At 40.9% G+C, this 19820-nt stretch overlaps 1 protein-coding gene across 3 annotated transcripts in view; it reads left to right on the top strand.

Annotated features, from left to right (window-relative positions):
* Window positions 1-19820, top strand: part of paqr6 (progestin and adipoQ receptor family member VI) — an 86447-nt gene that overhangs the window by 5753 nt on the left and 60874 nt on the right. The window contains exons 2-3 of one of the 3 annotated variants that reach the window (XM_034174255.1): window positions 891-900; window positions 14032-14130. The exons of 1 other annotated variant lie outside the window; for it this stretch is intronic. In XM_034174255.1, coding sequence (XP_034030146.1) covers window positions 14115-14130 — 16 coding nt within the window. In that variant the 5' untranslated portion in view covers window positions 891-900; window positions 14032-14114. Of the gene's footprint in view, window positions 1-890; window positions 901-13981; window positions 14131-19820 lie in introns of those variants that run through there. One more of the 3 variants, XM_034174254.1, reaches the window with a different exon arrangement.

The following is a 19820-nucleotide window of genomic DNA, read 5'->3' as shown; positions in this document are numbered from 1 at the left end:
CAGTTTTAACAAGACTACCAAGACGACTCTTACTGGAACAGTTCAAGTTTACAAACCATGCAACAATACAAAAAGTTCAAAAACAGATTCAATAAAACTTCTATAAAAGAGAGTCATCATCTCAGAAGAAACATGGAAGGTTCTCATCTTCCTCAAAAAGAACAATCTTTGCTGAACCTTTTTGGAGGTAACATCAACATGTGGTTCAAAGCAAAGTCTATTATCAAGGACCACACCCAGATATTTGTAGCTCTACACCATCTCAACATCAGCACCTTTGATAACAGATGGTGATGGGAAAGAGGTAGACTTCCTAAAATCAATATTCATATCTTTAGTTTTTGACACATTCAACTCCAGAAAAGACTCATCACACCAGGAAGCAAAGTCATCAACAGCAGGCCCATGCTCCTGCTCATCTCCCTGAAGAAGACTAACAATAACCGTATCATCAGCAAACTTTAAGATGTGTCTGTTACTGAAGCTGCTATGGTACTCATCAGTGTACAAAATAAAGAGCAGGGTTGACGAGCAACAATCCTGAGGAGAGCCAGCGGAAGAGCAGAGCACACGAGAAAGAACACCGTTAACTCTCACACACTCTGACCTGTAAGTTAAAAAGTCAGTTATCCAACTAATCAGGTGAGGATCAAGTTTAAAATGATGGAGGAGCTTATCAGCAAGCAGAAAAGGTTGGATGTTATTGAATGTGGAGGAAAAGTCTATGAATAAGAGTCTGGCATGTGTCTTCTGTCCCTCAAGATGCCTGAACAAAAAGTGCAACGATGTTACAACTGCATCCTCTATACCTCTGCCAGCTCTGTATGCAAACTGCAGTGGGTCAAGCTGTTGTTCCTCTCGAGTGTAGATGTCATTCAGCGCACAGTGAGCAAAGAGCAGAGTTTTACAAACATTTTAATCTTTTCCTTCAACGTCTGCTCTGAGTGTTTCTGTGAGTGTCCTTGTGGTTAAACTAAAAAGGACCATACTAAAATAAGAAATGTAATGAAATGGGGCCTAAAGTTACAGTACCTTTTGTTACATCCACTCAATTATGACAAAACAAACTTTATATCATAGAATGCTCATATTGTGGCAAGGTGCCCACGATATGCAGGGTGCCCTCTTATTTATGTCAGGTGACAGTACTGTGGTGTCTGGAGGGACCAAAATGGCGCCTCGGGCCTATAAAAGGCTGGATCCGCCTCTGGCGGAGCAGATGCTGTTGGTGACGGGATATGAGAGAGCAGGCGGTTTCGCTGTACGTAAATGTAAGATGGCATTCTTTTCTAAAACGCAGCTTTTTTTCTGGAGGATTCACAATCTATTCTGTTAAACACAACAAGTACTTACTTGTGTCCTAAGGAGTATTGTAGGGTGACAGTTTTATGGCCTGACGTGGGTTTGTGTGGGCTATTAAGGTATGTATTTCATGAAATTAGCATTTACTGTCACCGTTTCATGATTATTATTTACTTACATTTTGTAATTATCAGTTCCCATTTCATCCATTTTGTGTTTTAGTATAGCCGAACTAAAAACACAGTTGAAGACCTGTGCATAACAACAAACACAAACATTTTTGTTTGTTTTTCCCCCCAAAATACACCTACAATCTCTTTCTGAGGACAGCATAATGTAAATGCACTCATAAAATCTTCTTACCTCTCATTCAGGTCGTGCTTTCCACATAAAACCACAAATTTTTAATTGTTCCTGTTCAGACACTGCAAAGCAGGGGTGAATCCAGATGGAAAGAGGGTGTTGTAGGGCGGGACGTGCCCTCCACAACACCCCTTGATTAAAAGTCCACTTTTGAAAATATTTTACTACTACGACAACTACTACTACTAATAATAATAATAATTAATGATGAAAAAAAATTCAACAACTAAAATGTTTAAATCAATATATGTTTATATCAATAAGTTTTACTATACGTAGTTCTGGACTAAGTTTAATTGATGAGCCATATAAAAATAAGTTCATTTGCTTTAACTTTGCTGCATAACTAAAGTGGGATGTGAAGCAATATCTTTTAATGTAATGTCTAAGCTCAGGCATTACTGGGTCTGTTTGGAGTTCTCGCTTTAAAATCAGGTCAGTTAGGATGAGGGAAGCCAAAAATAAGAAAATGATTACAGCTCTTGTGGTTAGTAATCTTATCAAACATGTAAGTTGTGATATTAATTTTGGCTAAAGGCAAAGAAAAGGTGAAAATGTACAAAATACAAATACAACACATATTAAGCAGTACAACTAAATTAAGAGGGATAGGGGTTATACAATAGTCATCAAAAAATCCTCCAGAATGCCTCCCTGGTCATCAAAAACCTAAAATTTCTGGGGGGCTTTCACCACTTTCATCAATCATGAAAAGAATTTTCAGTCAGAATTTTTTTTTCTTCTTTAATCCCTGTAATTGTCATGCAGTCTCCCCATTTTGATTTTGAACGAGACTCCAGAGCAAATCTGGAGTCACTGGATTTGGTGGGTAGGTTGGGTTGGATGTAAAATGCCAACTCCCTTCCTCGTGGTTAATAGCTTAATGTGCTCTGGTGAAGGCCTAGCAAGGCAATGCTGGATATACACTCACCAGCCACTTTATTAGGTACACCTTGATAGTACTGGGTTGGGCCCTCTTTTGCCTTCAGAACTGCCTTAATTCTTCTTGACAGATTCATCAAGGTGTTGGAAACATTCCTCAGAGATGTTGGACCATATTGACATGACAGCATCACACACTCTCTCTTATGGTAAAGCTGCCACTGAATATGTCTTGGAATTTGTTTACATCAGTTACAAAGAAATACAAACAATATGGAACACTATGGTAAATCTGCATGGAGTAGACAGTTCTAAATAAACTGAGTGACTGTGCAAGAAGTAGAAGAGTGAAGAAAGCCACCAAGACACTCAGACAACCCAGAAGGTTATAGGCTTATGTGGCTGTGATTGTAGAAACTGTGCACAGTGCATGTTTTGCATTTTGTATCGCCAATTATACAGCTTCTTGAGGAAGTGGTATAGGACTTTCTTAAAAGGAAGACCTGAAAGTTTAGCTAGAAATTACCAGGTTCACCTGAGATGCAAGTCTAGATTTGATTTGTTTTGGTGAAAGAAAATCCTTCTCTGCTCTACTCCACCACGAAGAGAGTGGTGATGCAAAATACAAAATCATTTGGGTAGTTTCTGTTGTCACTTTGATTTACAAAGACTAAACACGGGTGTTTGACAGTAAATGGTTTCACACAACCACTAACCATGATTGAAAAAAACTTTTTGTGTTATCATTCACATTCTCTGAAAAATGGCAATAAATAATAAAGTCACCAGGGTATGTAAACTTTTGATCACAACTGTAATTTTGTTCTTTCAACGGACAGTTCCAGTCAATAAAACTATCTGTAATTGGGAACAAGAGCTGGGTCTGGAATTCGGCTTTCTGGGATAAGGCAGTTGACAGAATTCATACATTATCATCTTGTGCACTTTCCCTAATTCAATTTAGAGTATAGTAATGCAGGCTGCATTTGTCAAAGTCCAAATTATCCCAAATTTTCCGCAATGATTCTGATCTGTATGACAGATATAACTCAGCTCCCTGAGATTGAAGTCATATGTTTTTCTTTGCCCCAAAGTTCAGAGTATTATTTTGGTGTTATCTCTCATGTTCTTGGTGTCATGCTGGGGCCTTGTCCAACGATCGCTCTTGTTGGAATTCCTGGAGTCTGGAGTTAGTCCCTTACTAACTCGCAGGAGGATGTAATTGCCTTAATTTGTCTTATTGCTAGTTGCACAATATCCTGGAAAGTTCCATGCCCCTTCCCCCATTTATTTGTTTACGGTTGACGGTTCATGTTTTTCTTAAAACTTGAAAAAAAAAATCAAGTTAGAGGGCTGATGGGTTTCTAAAAGTGTGGCAAACATGTATTTCCTATCTTAGAGCCTTGAAAAATATTTGAGCAAATTGTTATGGGCGTGTTTTAAAAAATTCTTATTTATTTATTTTAATTGTTATCATTTTGGAGGGCCTAGGTTGAATATTTGTGAAGATTCGGGTTACCTACTTTGATTGCACCTTTATTTCCATATGCTGTTTTTTGTATTGTCCTTTGATGAAAAAAGAGAGATAATGTTTAAAAAATTGAAACCTCTCCACTGTTTCGTTGAAATTGTTGTGGTGGTGTTCAAATGCAAAATTACAAAAAAAAGACACTCGAAATATACATATACATACATCCATATCCTCTTTGGCTTGGAAGGAATCAACAAGGATTCCTATCGGAAAGCCGCTCTTCTTAGACCTGGTCCACCGTCATATGTGGGTTGACTGGACAGTCGAGCGCCCTGTAGTTGTAGACCATAGGGTGATCCTTGAAATAATCATCCAGTCGGCTTTTAAATGAGTTTGTCGTGGGTGCATCTATCACTTCTTGAGGAAGACTATTCCACCAGGCACCTACTCGTTGAGTGAAGAAGTACTGTCTCTTATCTGTTCGGCTGTACATCTTCCTCAGCTTCTTATCATGGCCTCTAGTTCTTCTGTCGTCCTCCAATGGTGGTAAACATGAGTCCACATCATATTTGCCTGTGAGGTACTTGTATGTATTAATCAGGTCTCCCCTCAGTCTCCTGTATACAAGAGTAGGAAGTTTGAGCTTTCTTAACCTCTGCTCCTAAGAGAGATCCGAGTCCTGGCACCCTTTTAGTTGCTCAGTTTAGTTGCACCCTTTAGTTCGTCAGCTAGCTTCCATGTATGCGGTGACCAAACAGGTGCTGCATACTCCAAGTGAGATCTCATCATTGTCTTATACAGTATTTTGAACATGGCTTCGTCCATATAGTTGAATGACCTCCACAAGCAAGCTTTTTTTTTTCTTCTTTTGCTTGTTCATTCTTATTACAAAGTCGTCTTTGTGCGGACATACGAAAGGCTTGTGTTAAAGATACGTTGTAGATTTTTGTTGGGTATTTTCTCCTCCAAACATTTTTAAAACCTTTGATAAGACAAACAGAGTCAAGAAACACCAGTGAGACAGAAAGTCAAATTTTACGCGCAGAGTGCAGTCAGGCTGTACACCAAAGCTACACTAAAGTCTGGCCTGCGCTTCGCTCTTTTTATTAGTGAATCCCTCATCACATAAACAAAAACTTGTCCTAAGGGTGGGGGGAATGACGCAAGACAAGTTTCTTCCCGTAACATAAACACACACGTCAATAAGTGAAGCTGTAAGCAAAACAGTTTCTTTCTTTTACTCTTATCGTCGAAGGTCAGCACATCTCGTTCGCAGTTATCAGCTGTTCTGCATCTGCCTGGAACACTAAGCATCACATCACAATCAGTCAAAATTCAACCTTCAGTTCTTTTACTCCCAGTCGTTAGCGGCTACGAAAACAAGTTGTGTAATAATAATAATAAGTACATCCAGCTTCTCATTCCCAGTTCAGATTGACCCCAGCATGCTAAAACAAGGTTGAATAACACGTACATTCTCGGGGTTAAGTGCAAACAGCACAACACCGTTCTCATCAGAAAGAAGACAAAAGGTACAAATGTTTAACAGTGATAACATATATATATATATAAAATCCTTAACATTTCCCACCTGTTTATCACCTGTTAAACATACAGTAGGCATCACCCAGCTTAGTTAGTTAGTTTATTAACTTGATCTATTCTGTCCACGTTTTTATTAATTGAACACCACCAACAGATGGAAGATTTGAATCCAGCTGCTATTTGATCAACCAGTTTATACTTGTCAGGCACTCCTCTGGGGACTCCTATTGCGTCAATATATGTTGGATTTCCTACTCCTTTCCAATCTCTTTTTACTCTATGTCTGGCTATGCCTTTCTGCCAATCCTCAGGAATAAGAGAGGCTGCATATGTCGTAACGTCTTCAGGGGTCATGGGTAACAATAATGATATTAATGCACAATAACCTGACACATTTCGTGGCAGTCTGTCAAAGATTCTGTTATCACCACACCACCACCATACATCACTCCTACCGACTGGTATAAATGAACCGTTTTTCTGTATTATTCGACTACACCACTTGTCTTATTACTTTTTCAGCTAAAGCTTCATAGGCTGAGAGTGTGTTAACTCATCACGTCAACAGTTCAAGCTTGAACTGGAGTTGTGAGCTTTTCAATATCATCATAATTCTCAGTACAGTCATTACAGTTTTCTCCACTAAGGTCTGACTGTTTCAATGCTTGATATTTTGGCATAGTTTGTTGGAAGGCCAGATTACACTGTACAAATGTATTTGACACCATTTTCAATAGTAACTGCCAACATGGTCCTGAAGTCAACCAGGACCAGGGATTCCACCGGTTCACGGCTAGGGTGTCTTTATGCATTGCATCACGAAGTTTATTCAGCTCTTCCAATGCGTCCTGCATATCCACTGAATGAATGGAGTCTGGGATGAAAGTACAGCATGTTGTGTTCAGCAGAACACAAACTCCTCCCTGTGAACCAGTAAGCAAGTCTAAAACCATGCGATTTTGCATCACCATGGTACGTAAAGCATCTATTTCAGTGTTTTGAGCTGCTACTATTTTTTTTTTTTTTAGTTACATTCATGAACAGACCCAATCGATAATTCAGAGTTTCAATCATTAATGAATTTTTTCCCCACTCCTATCCAGGGGAACAATGAATGTGCTATTTTATCTCCTACAGACCACAATTTTTTGGTCCTTTGGTACATCCGAGCCCCACATGTGATTATGTGGTAACACATCTGAGTATATCAATCTCCTCCGTCTGGTGCTGCCATTCTTCTCTGTGGAGGTCCTACCACATATGTATGGTCAGTCACCTGGGTAGGTGCACACACACCACCCCAATTTGGTGGGAGACTCATGTACAGTCTGGAACCACAAAGCCAATAGATGTCATCATACACCGGAGTACCATTTACAGGTGGTAGCAAAAACTTACTAACATAAGCACATGATTCATCCGTTCCCCATGGACAGGAGCCTGTATAATTACATCCCCGTCCAATGTGATGAAGATAAGTACCATCCACATATTATGTTTTGGCTAGGCTTAAATTATTTGATAAAACATACGTTTGGGTACACAGACGTTTCTTAATTTTACCTACATTTTTATTCCCTGTCCCGTAAAAGCAAATTGGGAATGGCCGTTGTGATGACAATTTAACGTGATGATATTTTGCGTTTCCCTTCAGTCTAGTCAATGGAGCAGCACTTGGGCACGCTTGTACGTCCTCTGTTGAAATCCCTATCATATAAGTGGTTGCACTGAGGCAAGTGGTGTTACATCTTATCAGATTTGCTGAGAACTGCTGCCCCCGAAATACAGTTTGATTATGCATCCGTATGATAAGACATTCTGTCACCCTAGCAGGGTACGGTTTAGCCGTCAGAGCTGGGTGTGTTGAGGATATAGGTATTTGCGAACAAACATAACAATTAGTAACGTAATTCCATAGCCAATAAATGAACATATCTGTACCACATATTAGTATGGTATATATGAGGGTGTCCATCTGTCTCATTCACATTATGAATAAACCTCTTCTGACGTTGCTTGCGTTGTTCTCTGGCTTGGTCCACAGTGAGCTGCAATTCTTGGGTCAACCACCAGGCCAGGAATCCGAGGAGCACGAAACACACTAAGATCACAACGCAACCGGCTGCCCTACCAACAGTCCGGCAGCGGCGGCGCTGAGCACGCCGCTCCGGGGTCTGCTGTAGTTCAGTCATGATTGCTAGGATACAGTGTTGTTAACCACCTCACCTAATAGTGCAAGGATCTCCCTGCTTCACTGGCATTGAGACAATCTATTGCTAATTAAATAGACTCCCTTTGTAGCCAGACTTCCCCTTACACTGTGGAGGCCACCAACACACGCTGTATCTTACAGTGATGTATCCACGTTGATCTCTCCGCTATCTTTACTGCAGTTGGTGTTGTTAACAGCACTTGGTATAGACCTTCCCAACGAGGACTGGACTCTGATGAACACCCAGTCTCCTGGCTAGACTACTGGAAGGCCGTCCTGTGGAAGATCAAAATTATTCGGCAGTAAATGTGTTTAAGTTATCTCTTTCTGTGTTAATGTCTTTTTCATAAAATTTGCTAATGTTTGTTCCTCATCTGCTGTTTTAGTATCCATGTCAAAATTGGTAGACGATATGGTCGTCCATAAAGTATCTCAAATGGTGTTAACCCTGATGGTGTTGGTGTTATTCTCATATACAATTTTACTAGGTCCAACATTCAATCCAGGTTCGTTTTGTCTCTTCTATACATTTCCTTAATCTTATTTTTATTGTGCCCTTTGTCCTTTCCACTAATCCGGCACTGTGTGGTTGATAAGCACAATGATTTTTTGAGATTGACCTGTAGCGCTTCTCCTACGTATTGCACTATTGTATTAACAAAATGCGCTCCATTATCTGAATAGACTGTTTCTGGTATTCCAAATCGTGGAATGATGTCTTTGCACAGTGCCTTAGCCACTGTAAGTGCATCTGCATGTTTTGTAGGGAACAATTCTACCCATTTTGAGAAGGCATCAATTATGACTAAACAAAATTCCTTCCCTTCATGTTTACTCAGCTGTATATAATCCATATGAATCACTTGAAAGGGATATTGTGGTGTTGGAAATTTGCCTCTTTGGGGTCTCAAATTGCCTTGTGAGTTGTGTTTTGCACATGTCATGCATGCTCTACAATGCTGTTTTGCATATGCATCGAACCCATAAAGACAAAAAATAGATTGCAATTGCGATATCATACCCCCTGATGAGACATGCGTCACGCCATGGCTCATAATAGCTGCCCATTTAAACATATTTTTTGGCAATATGGGTTTCTTTTGTGGTCATATCCGGAGGGGTGTCATATAGGAGAAAAATAGAAAGAGCTGTTGCCGCCTTTGCGGTTTTGTCAGCAACGTCATTTCCTTTTGAAACACTGTCAGAGCCTTTGGTGTGAGCCGCACATTTGCATATAGCAATTTGGTTAGGCAATTTCACAGCTTTCAGTAGTGCAGTTAAGAGAGTGGCATGAGTCACTGGCTTTCCAGATGATGTCACCATTCCACGCTCTTCCCACAGTTTTGCAAACACATGCACTGTGCTGAAAGCGTACTGGCTGTCTGTATAAATTGATACAGCCGTACCTTTAAACAGATAGCAAGCTGCAGTTAAAGCAACTAATTCAGCTGCTTGTGCTGAAAATGAGGATGGCAATGAAGCAGAATCCAATACTTCTGAATTTGTGACAACAGCATATCCAGATTGTGTTTGTCCATAAGCGTTTTTAGTGGAAGAACCATCCACATACACAATTGTACTGTTTGGGATGGGTGTGTCCTGGAGGTCTGGGCGTGCTTTCGTACAGACCGTAGCTACATCTAGACAATTGTGCGGCTCACCATCCTCAGGTAAAGGTATCAATGTGGATGGATCCAATGTTGTACAGCGCTCTACCGTAAGGTGTGGTTGTGATAATAGCAAGGACATGCACGAAAGATGTCTTGCTGGGGACAAAAGGCTCATGTTTGTCTGCAACAGAAGTGCAGAAACTGCATGTGGAACTTTCAGTGTCAACTGATGGAATAGAACAACATTACTGCTACTTTGAACAGCCATAGAGGCTGCAACAACAGCCTGTACACATGGTGGTAAAGCACTTGCTACTGCATCCAATTTAGATGAGTAGTAGGCAACTGGCCTCAATTTTGAGCCATACACTTGAACCAAAACACTAGTCATGAACTTATTCTTACAATCAACTGTTTGAATGAATGGTTTACTATAATCTGGTAGTGCCAAAACTGTGGATGACACTAATGTTTGTTTTACTTTTACAAAAGCTTCCTCAGCATCTTTGTTCCATTCCAACACGGTTGACATTGAAATATCATCCTTGTACATCAAATCAGAAAGTGGACTAGTCAATTCTGCATAGCAGGGAATCCATGCCCTGCAGTAATTAGTCAGTCCAAAAAATGACATCATCTGCTTTTTGGTTTGTGGTTTTGGAGCGTGCAAAATTGCTTCCTTCCTGTCAGACAGGATAGTACGCCCTGTGGCTGATAATTCATGTCCTAAATATTTTACTTTATCCCTACACAACTGAACTTTGTTTTTACTCACTTTGTGGCCATTATCAAATAAGAAACATAATAATGCTACTGTGTCAGTTATGCAGTTTTCTTGTGTGTCAGAGGCAATCAAATGTCATCGACATACACTAATAGTTGGCTATCTGCCGGTGGAACGAAATTAGCTAAACATGCTGACATGACTTGAGAATAAATAGTTGGGCTCTCTGCGTAACCCTGCGGTAATCTGGTAAATGTATATCGTTGTCCTTTAAAGGTAAAAGCAAACCAGAATTGACTATCTGGGTGTACTGGTACAGAAAAAAAAAATGCATTACTTATGTCAATTACTGAGAAACTATTAGAATTTGGTCTCAGCGAATTTAACAAGGTGTGTGGATCTGGGACACATGGTGCTCTTTTAATCACAGCAGCATTTACTGCCTGCAGATCTTGAATCATTCTCCACCCCACTGAGGGCGGAGCCTTTTTTTACAGGAAATATGGGTGTCCTACATGGTGAATCTGGACATGGCACTATTACTCCTGCTGTTAATAAATTCTCTATTACTGGCCTGATTCCTTCAATTGCATCAGGTTTCAATGGATACTGTCTTACACATGGTCTGTATTCTGTTTTTGGTCTTATAACTACAGGTTGTGCATTTTTTATCAGTCCTACGTCTGAAGGACCTGTTGTCCACAATCCTGATGGTACAGAAGAGAGAAGATCATCCTCTTCAGGACTCAACTGAAACACTCAGGATTGTGAAGTGGACACATCAATGTGTGTTCCAGCTGTCAGCACCAATGAGACATTAACTGGCACTTTATACAATTTAGTTGATGGACTGAACTCCGTTCGTGGTCCAACTCTGCTCCAATCAGTGGCTGACAAGGCTGTTATGACTGTCAGTCCCAATTCTTGCCATTCTGTCAAATATGGTTTACAAAGTGACACATGTAATGGCATACCTGTGAATCTCAATTTTAAAACATCTTCAGTGGCACCTGTTACTGTTATGACAGCTGTTGAGTTGCCATCATGAATCAAATCGGTCATTGTCAGCTTCACAGGTGAAATATTTTTCAATTTGTTTTCATACACTGGTGTTCCTGGCAATATGCCACTATGGACTCTAAATACACTCTCAAATCTGCATCTAAACTCTATCCATGGCTCTCCTTCTTTCTGAGTTGTCCTGGTAATTTCAGTATAATTTATCTTTGGTCCTAACACACCTTTTGCCCGTGTAATCATAGCTTCCACTCTTGTTTCTAAGACTAGATCATCATGTGTCAGTGGTACGCCTTGTTGGTCTGCAGGATTCCAGTCTCCGCGTATCTGACTCCATTTTAGGGCCACATGCTTTCATCCACACCTGTTGGACTTCAGGTCCACTAAGGTGGTAAGAACTTCTAATGTTTTCTATATCCTGCATAAATCCCTCAATGTCGACATGTGGCGATGGTATCATGTCGACTGCTGCTTTGATATCATCAGCATTCCATGTTCGATATACGAGCATGGTTGATCGATATCCTGCTGTTCCTGCACGAGGATTTGGTACTTCTATCATAGGATAGGCACCTCCCTGGTCACTGTGTTCCACCATGGGAGGGGCTGTAGGCACTTTTGCTTGACTGCGTGTTTGTGGTTTTTCTGGTTTTTCACTTTTTACCTTAGGTTTTACTGCCAAATCATACTGTGGTGGCGGTACATCGTCATCCTCCGGTAGAGGAGATAAGGGTGTTGTTGTCACCGACGATCCAGCCGGCGGTGGTTGCTGAGGTTGTTCTGGTTCTCTGTGCTGAATTATCACATCTTCTTCTGCCTTACCTACAGCTTTCTTTTTCCTTGCTTTCTCTAATCGTCGCTTCTCTGCTCCCTTCTGTCTGTTCTCTGCTTCCTCCTCCCAAAATGCCACTAAATCTGCCCCTACTTTCTGCATCTTTTTCTCATCACCTTTATGTTGCTGTTCTAACTCCTTCTTCAGCTTCTGTATACTGATCAGGTTCAGTCGTCCGTCAAAGTCATGTTTATTTATCCAGGTCTCCAATTTCTTTGTTGTTTTTGGATTTTTTGCTTCCATAAATTTCCAGTCGTCAGTTGATAAATTTCCCTTATTTATAGACGTCTTACCCCCCATTTTTATTATCCCTTGTTATAATTTGGACTTCAGACGGGGGCACACCTAGGGTGTTCTAAATCTGAAGTTTTCACACTTTCTTTGGACGTGACAATTAATTTGCCGTTGTGTGGTTGATTCCTTTCACCTCCCCGTAGGAAGCGGAATCACTTGCCTGCTGCTTCCACACGCATGGTTGTCACTAACGTTGTCCAAAGTATTACACTTTCACACAGTTATTTACACTTACACAAAACACTATTTACACATAGAAACACTTTTAATAATCGTACGCGTATTCTTATGCCAGGGGAGCTCGCCCTCCCGTGAAATTTAACTAATGTCCTGCATTAGGGGACTCCGCCGTCCCTGCCAAATTTAACTGCTTTTTTACAGTGCACGTATTTCTACCCGGGATTTCATTTACGTATTAAAACAGAGGAGTCCGTATCCTCCTTCCGGAATTTAACTACGTGCGTCCCTCGCAACCGTAGAGGAGTCCGCCCTCCTTACAGAGTTTAACTGTGTTTCATTAACAGACGATTCTGTATCATCGCTTACGGAGTTTAACTGTTTTATGTGATCACTTTTATCCCCTACCGGTACGCGTATATAAACAGAGGAGTCCGCACCCTCCTTACAGAGTTTAACTGCTTTGCATTAACAGACGATTCTGTATCATCGCTTGCGGAATTTAACTGTTTATGTGATCTGATCACCACTCACTCAGTACTATTTACAAAGAAATTCTACTCACTGACTCGACTTCCTGTCTGTCTTCTTCTGGAAAATCTCGTCAACCAGACGATGCCAATGGTGGTCGACAATTGCAGACACGATCAATCGATCGGACCTTGGCCAAGGATTTTCGTCTGGACTTGGCGACCTCCGCTGGACACCTCCGATATTGTTGAGATCCCGGACGAGCCCCCAGTCAATGTTGGGTATTTTCTCCTCCAAACATTTTTAAAACCTTTGATAAGACAAACAGAGTCAAGAAACACCAGTGAGACAGAAAGTCAAATTTTACGCGCGGAGTGCAGTCAGGCTGTACACCAAAGCTACACTAAAGTCTGGCCTGCGCTTCGCTCTTTTTATTAGTGAATCCCTCATCACATAAACAAAAACTTGTCCTAAGGGTGGGGGGAATGACGCAAGACAAGTTTCTTCCCGTAACATAAACACACACGTCAATAAGTGAAGCTGTAAGCAAAACAGTTTCTTTCTTTTACTCTTATCGTCGAAGGTCAGCACATCTCGTTCGCAGTTATCAGCTGTTCTGCATCTGCCTGGAACATTAAGCATCACATCACAATCAGTCAAAATTCAACCTTCAGTTCTTTTACTCCCAGTTGTTAGCGGCTACGAAAACAAGTTGTGTAATAATAATAATAAGTACATCCAGCTTCTCATTCCCAGTTCAGATTGACCCCAGCATGCTAAAACAAGGTTGAATAACACGTACATTCTCGGGGTTAAGTGCAAACAGCACAACACCGTTCTCATCAGAAAGAAGACAAAAGGTACAAATGTTTAACAGTGATAACATATATATATATATATATATATAAAATCCTTAACAATTTTCCACAAACGCTGGTTCATCGTTTGCCCACGAAAACAACAAGAATCCAAATTCCACTCGTCTCAGTGGGCGCGTGCCGTGTTGCTGTTGCTGTCGGACCACGTGAGCAGCGAGCAGCGCTTCCGACTGGCTCGCGGGACGGGGGGTGGGGGGAGGGGGTTATTTAGTTAGTAAACGCAGCAGCTTGGAGACAGGAGGGTAGAGACGAACCGCCCTGCCCAAAACAACGTAACTGGGCTGTCGAACTGCGGCTTTTGTGGTCCACGCAGCGCAGTCGACGCGTTTTCTTCACATGTCGGACGGTCGCGGTGAGTCCAAAAGTAAAACACACGCCAAAAATGTGTCTTCTTCAGCTGCAGTCTTTGGGTTGAGACCAAGTTTGGCTGTTTTCACTGTGGCATGCTGTCGTTTCGAGCTGCTGTTACAACACTAAAGTTTTTTTTTATTTATTTATTTAAATAACTGTCCTGTGAAATCCCGGAGAACAGCGAAGCGAAAGTCGTCCAGAGGGAGAACAAAATCCAAGTCATGGCCAGAATTTGTTTGACTCATATTTTCTGTGAAAGCCTTCAGCTGGTTTTATTCCCAGCCGGTGATGTTTTGAATTTTTTTCCATATTGTAAGCAGCTTCCATATGGAGCTGAAAGAGAGAATGTGTTGTAAAAAAGTACAGACATTTGCCCAGTTCTGGATCTTTTAAAGTCCCGCTATACGGAGCCATAATGCAACTGAATGTCCTTTATTGGGTTGTATTGGGTATTTGGATGTTATTTAGCTGAAAAAGTCAGGATGTGGTAGCCCTTCTAATTAATGTGTGAAGCCACATTATGTCTGGTGCAAATATTTGCCGGAAATGGATCACTTTGCCCGGTTCTGGATCACGACACTCTGTGTCACTTTGGGGGCATTCCTGGCATCTGGCTGGAGCCCTTCTAATGCAGAACACTGTGCCCAAGGATGTGTTTTGAACACAAAATTATATAAATTATACTTATTAAATGAGAATTTACTTAATTTCGAAAGGCACTGTTATACGTTTTTACGAGCAAAAAAATGAAGTGTGAAGGTGAGATTTCTCCCGAATTAAAAAGTAAAAGCCCCCAAATTCATGCCCATTCGTGATGTTGAGATGACCCCCAAAGTACACATGGCTCACAAGTACTGACATGAAGCTGCTGCTTCAGTGATCCACAACCCGCAAATTTACACGTCAGAGATGAATTAAATTAATTAAACAGCAAGACATAACTCACTGACATTTTCTACCCAAGTAAGTAAGTATTTTCCCACTCTAGAACCAAAAACACAGAATGGCTAACTCACCTTGGCTACGTCTTAGAGATCGTTACTTTCAAACTTGCAGGAATGAGTGAGTCAGAAAACGCGAGCACACCACCGAGACCGGGATGTTTTGATTCCTCTGCTGATCACAAGGATGGCTGGATCCGGTTGAGCTTGTGGTCGTAGACAAAACACCAGTCTTTCCATTGGTACCAAATATTAGCTTATTCGCGCTGGTTACGAGAAACGGCGGTGCAAATGCTACAGCAGTGATCCGGAACCGGCAGTGATCCGGAACTGGGCAAGTGACTGTATTTTATTTTGGGTATTTTTCACTGCATGTGAAGAAAACTGAGCATTAACTGGTAAATTGTGTGCGAACAAGCTAAAAGTGGCACTCAGTGGAGTGCTTTGCTCGGCCAGAGCAGCACGGTGGTTTAGTGGTTAGCACTGTTGTCTCACAGCAAGAAGGTCATGGGTTTGATTTCCACCTGTGGCCTTTCTGTGTGAAGTCTGCATGTTCTCCCCGTGCTTGCGTGGGTTTCTTCCAGGTGCTCCTGTTTCCTCCCACATTTAAAGACATGCAGGTTAGGAGAATTGGAAACTTTATAATTGTCCAGGTCTCCCTTGCAAATGAAGTCTTGATCTCAATGGGACTAACCTAGTTAAATAAAGGATTAAAAAAAAAAAAAAAAAAAAAAAATTCAGCCTCGTTAACCCCATATTCCTCTTCTGGACTGTTTCTGCAATGGTAAATGGACTGCATTTATATAGCACGTTTCCCTCTGAATCAGAAGCTCATAAGTGCTTTTACAATTATGCCTCACATTCACACAGACTCACACACGATGTCAAAGTAGGAGGAAAAAACCCTGACAACACCACAAAAAAACTTTGATTCTAGTGCATGAACTAAATACATTCTCTTGACATTTGATCTCATCTAATTTATTTAGCTTATGAAAAGCCACTTCAAACAGGACCTTGACTGCGAAAATTTTCCCAAGGTAAAAATTTGTGGAATTGGAAACTAGTGTCGGTGGAGATTTGCGCTCTACAAGTGTGGTGCTCTAGTTTTAAAATGGTGGCATGGTAGTTAGCACCGTTGCCACAGAGCAAGAAAGTCATGGATTCGATTCCCGCCTGTGTAGCGTTTGCGTCGGTTTCCTTCGGGTGCTCCGGTTTCATCCCACTTTTAAAAGACATGCAAGTTAGGTTAATTGGAAACTTCATAATTGTCCGGGTCTCCTTTGCAAAAGAGATCTCAATCTCAATGGGACTAACCTGGTTAAAATAAAATATGAATTACTACTTTCTGGTTTGTAACAAACACTACTTGATTTGTTAGAGAAGTTCAGCCTGTCAATGCTGTCAATGCATTGCTGTCCCACAGACTGGCATAGCAGAAGATCGTAGTGTGCAGACGGGAGCTGTGTTGGCAGTATTTTTTTGCTCATTTGTTCAACGTCATAATTATGTTATTTATAGCTCCTTGCACTTTTTGTGTGAAGGTCATGTTGAAAGCTTCTGTCAGTTAAATATATGCTGCAAAACCTTGTGTTAAGAGTGTGTTATACTAAATTTTGACACTTTTTACTGCAAGCAAATATTTGTATCGGCCTCCAAGCCTTGCTGATGATCTGTATCGGCCCTTAAAAATCCACTTCAGTGGACCCCAAATTTATATTAACGTGTCCAGTGAGTCAAGCAGTAAAGAACATGTGCCCATGACGTGGAATACAATTAAGACTGTCCATCAGTTGGCAGAAATGATTCCCAGTCTGCCAGCAACCACCATGTCCTCTAAATTTTCAGTGAAGGTAGTAGTACACCTCGCATGCAGTGTAGCGCTAGCTAATCAAGCAACGCCTTCTATTGATAACGACCAATCAGATAACACAATACCTACATTGGCTGTCAGTTTGTTGACAAGATGGCATAAGACAGGTATGCATGTGACACTGACTTAAAAAGAATTTTACACGAAAAAGATGTGAAGAACCCCCGCAGAAATACACAGTCAGCAGTCAGCCTGTTTCGCAAGTACGTCACTGAAAAGGGACATGCGCCCAACTTTGAAACTTCTGACATACGGATGCTTGACGGAGTACTCGGTCGATTTTACGTGGAAACTAGACAGGCGAATGGCGAACTTTATAAGAAAACAAGCCTGATGACCCTTCGTCATGGACTTAACAGGGATCTCCAGTCGATCAATGGGATGTCAGTTGGTGCAGTATGACAGTAATAATAAAGAGTTGAAACTTGAGATTGATTTTTCAGTTTTAGTATGTTTGACAAACTCCCAGTTTTCTTGTTTACCATATAATAAAGCAGTTATAGACTTTTGGTTTCTGTGTGCAGTGGTCCCTCGCTATAACGCGGTTCACCTTTTGCGGCCTCGCAGTTTCGCAGATTTTTTAGTCCAATTTTGTATGCTTTTTTTTTTTTTTTTTTTACAGCGCATTGTGTTCTGCGTCCTTATCAAGCAGGCCGGTCGCAGCACCGCGAACAGAGAGCACGCGCATTGTGTTCTGCGTGTCTGTTTATAAGAATCTTCTCACCCAGAAGAAAAAAGAGCGCCAACAACTACCCATAATTGTGTTCTTCACTCGGAAAAAGACACCTGTACTGAGGTGTGACTCAGTGGAAAAAGAGCGGTGCCAGGACGAAGAGGAGCGGTCAGAGGAACTGTGAAATACTGGTCAGTCACTATTAATAATTTCTTTTGTGTCCAACCTCGTAGGTTGATCGTTAAAAATAAATTTGTTCTAAAAGCCATCATAATTATTTGTAGGAAAACGTTCTATTTTTATTTCTCAAAAAAATGTTTGGGCCTGAAAACAGGTTGGTCTTATTTTTCTACTAAGGTTTGAACTTTGAGAGTGTTTACACACGAGAGAAAAGTGAGAAAATGTTAATGCCTGTTTGAGAAAAGTGTATAAAGTGTGTAGTGAGGGGTTTCACAGCTTTAAAACGTCTGTAATAATTGTAAAAAATAGCGCTGACTACTTCACGGATTTCGCTTATTGCAAGCTATTTTTTGGAACATAACTCCCGCGATAAACGAGGGACCACTGTACACGTGATTATGCAGACCTGATCAGGATGGGGTTCACCGAGGCCAGCCCCATCACGGGTACACCGAAATCAAAAGTCTATAATTGTATATAATTAACTTTGAGATGATTCCAAATGTGTTCTCCATGTCATGAAGCGCACCTGAAAAGCTGCAGCTGTAGAAAATTCATCTGTGATTAGAGGTGGTTTCATCAGCCAAGTTCTGAGAGCAAATGATTAATCCGCCACAAAATAATTATTTTCTGTAACACAGTGTCCAGCGGTACAAAACACAGCATCCAGCAGGACAAAGCGAGGAATTGGCGCGAGGAATTGCGTGGCAGTATGGGGGTTAAATGTGTGCAAGTGTTAGGGGCCTTTAGGTGATGCATGTGAACACATAAACATGTTTCTAGGAAGTTAAACCAGTTTTACTGCTTTCTGAGCCAGTTTGGTCTTAGTCATGTTTAAAATTATGAGCTCATGCGGCAGGAACAATAAGCTATAAAACTGGTTTCTATTTGACAGTGTGTTCCTTATTTTTGCCAAAGTCTTATGCAAGTCACAAGATGATGACACTTAAATTGTGTTGTTTCTCAGAGTTCAGACTTGGAGCATAGCTCACTGAATAATCATCTAGCGTGTAATTTATTGTTGGCTTAACAACCAGTTGCTTCTTTGGTGTAAGTGATTTATTATTATTATTATCATCATCATCATCATTACTGTTTATTTGCTGGTTGTTCCAGCGGTTGTCTGCTGGAACAGAGTCGGCCGAGGCCATCTATTTACCCTTATTTTGCATTCTTAGACAATCTCTTGTTCAATGTAGACTCCCTGACACTTGGAAGCTGGCCAGTGTGACCCCAATTTTCAAGAAAGGTGAAAAGACCATCACAGGTTTGCAAATTATGTGGAAAAAATCATTTGAGATAAGCTTGTAATCTTCATAGAAAAAGTGGTCTCGAACGATCAGCATGGTTTTTGATGGGGCAGATCCTGTCTCACCAATTTACTTGTTACTCTTGAATAATGGACACAAATGTATGACGATGGCTTACCCTTTGATGCCCTGTATCTCGATTAGGGATGGTTATCGAGAACCGGTTCCTTTCGGGTATCGTTAAATGATTCGATCCACAGACATCAATAAGCTTTTTGCTTAATGATTCCGTTATCGGTCCTTCAGAGTGGCCGTTGTTTTTGGGGGTGTTTGTCAGGAAAACAATTTCTCTACGTTGATTACAGACCCTGCAGCGGGTCCCTAATCAACTTTTCTGCAGCGCAGCTTTACCTTGAACCAATCGAAGCAGTGGTTCGTAGATTGAAACAGTGCTTCAATCTGTTGCTTCGCTTATTCATTTTTTTCTTTCGCTGTATCTTAATTTTCCCCCACTAAAACCCTAAAGAGCATATGTCTGTGAGTATTATTTACCTTTTTTATGTTAAACCGACCTGTTATGGTCTTCTGAAACAGTTGATAAATGTATTTTATAGCTTAAAAACGAGAGCGATGCTAATGCATTAGCATGTCTATGGCATTTTCAATGTTAAAATTAGCATTAAGCAGCTGTCATCACGTTCGGGTGCATTTTTCTGTATAATCATTTGTTGTCGTAAAAGAGTCACATGTATTATAAATTGTAATATTTTTTAA

Source organism: Thalassophryne amazonica, chromosome 7 (assembly GCF_902500255.1).
Source record: "Thalassophryne amazonica chromosome 7, fThaAma1.1, whole genome shotgun sequence".
NCBI classification, from domain to species: Eukaryota; Metazoa; Chordata; class Actinopteri; order Batrachoidiformes; family Batrachoididae; genus Thalassophryne; species Thalassophryne amazonica.
The sequence above is the reverse complement of the archived record's forward strand: the minus strand, read 5'-3'. Positions and strand labels throughout refer to the sequence as shown.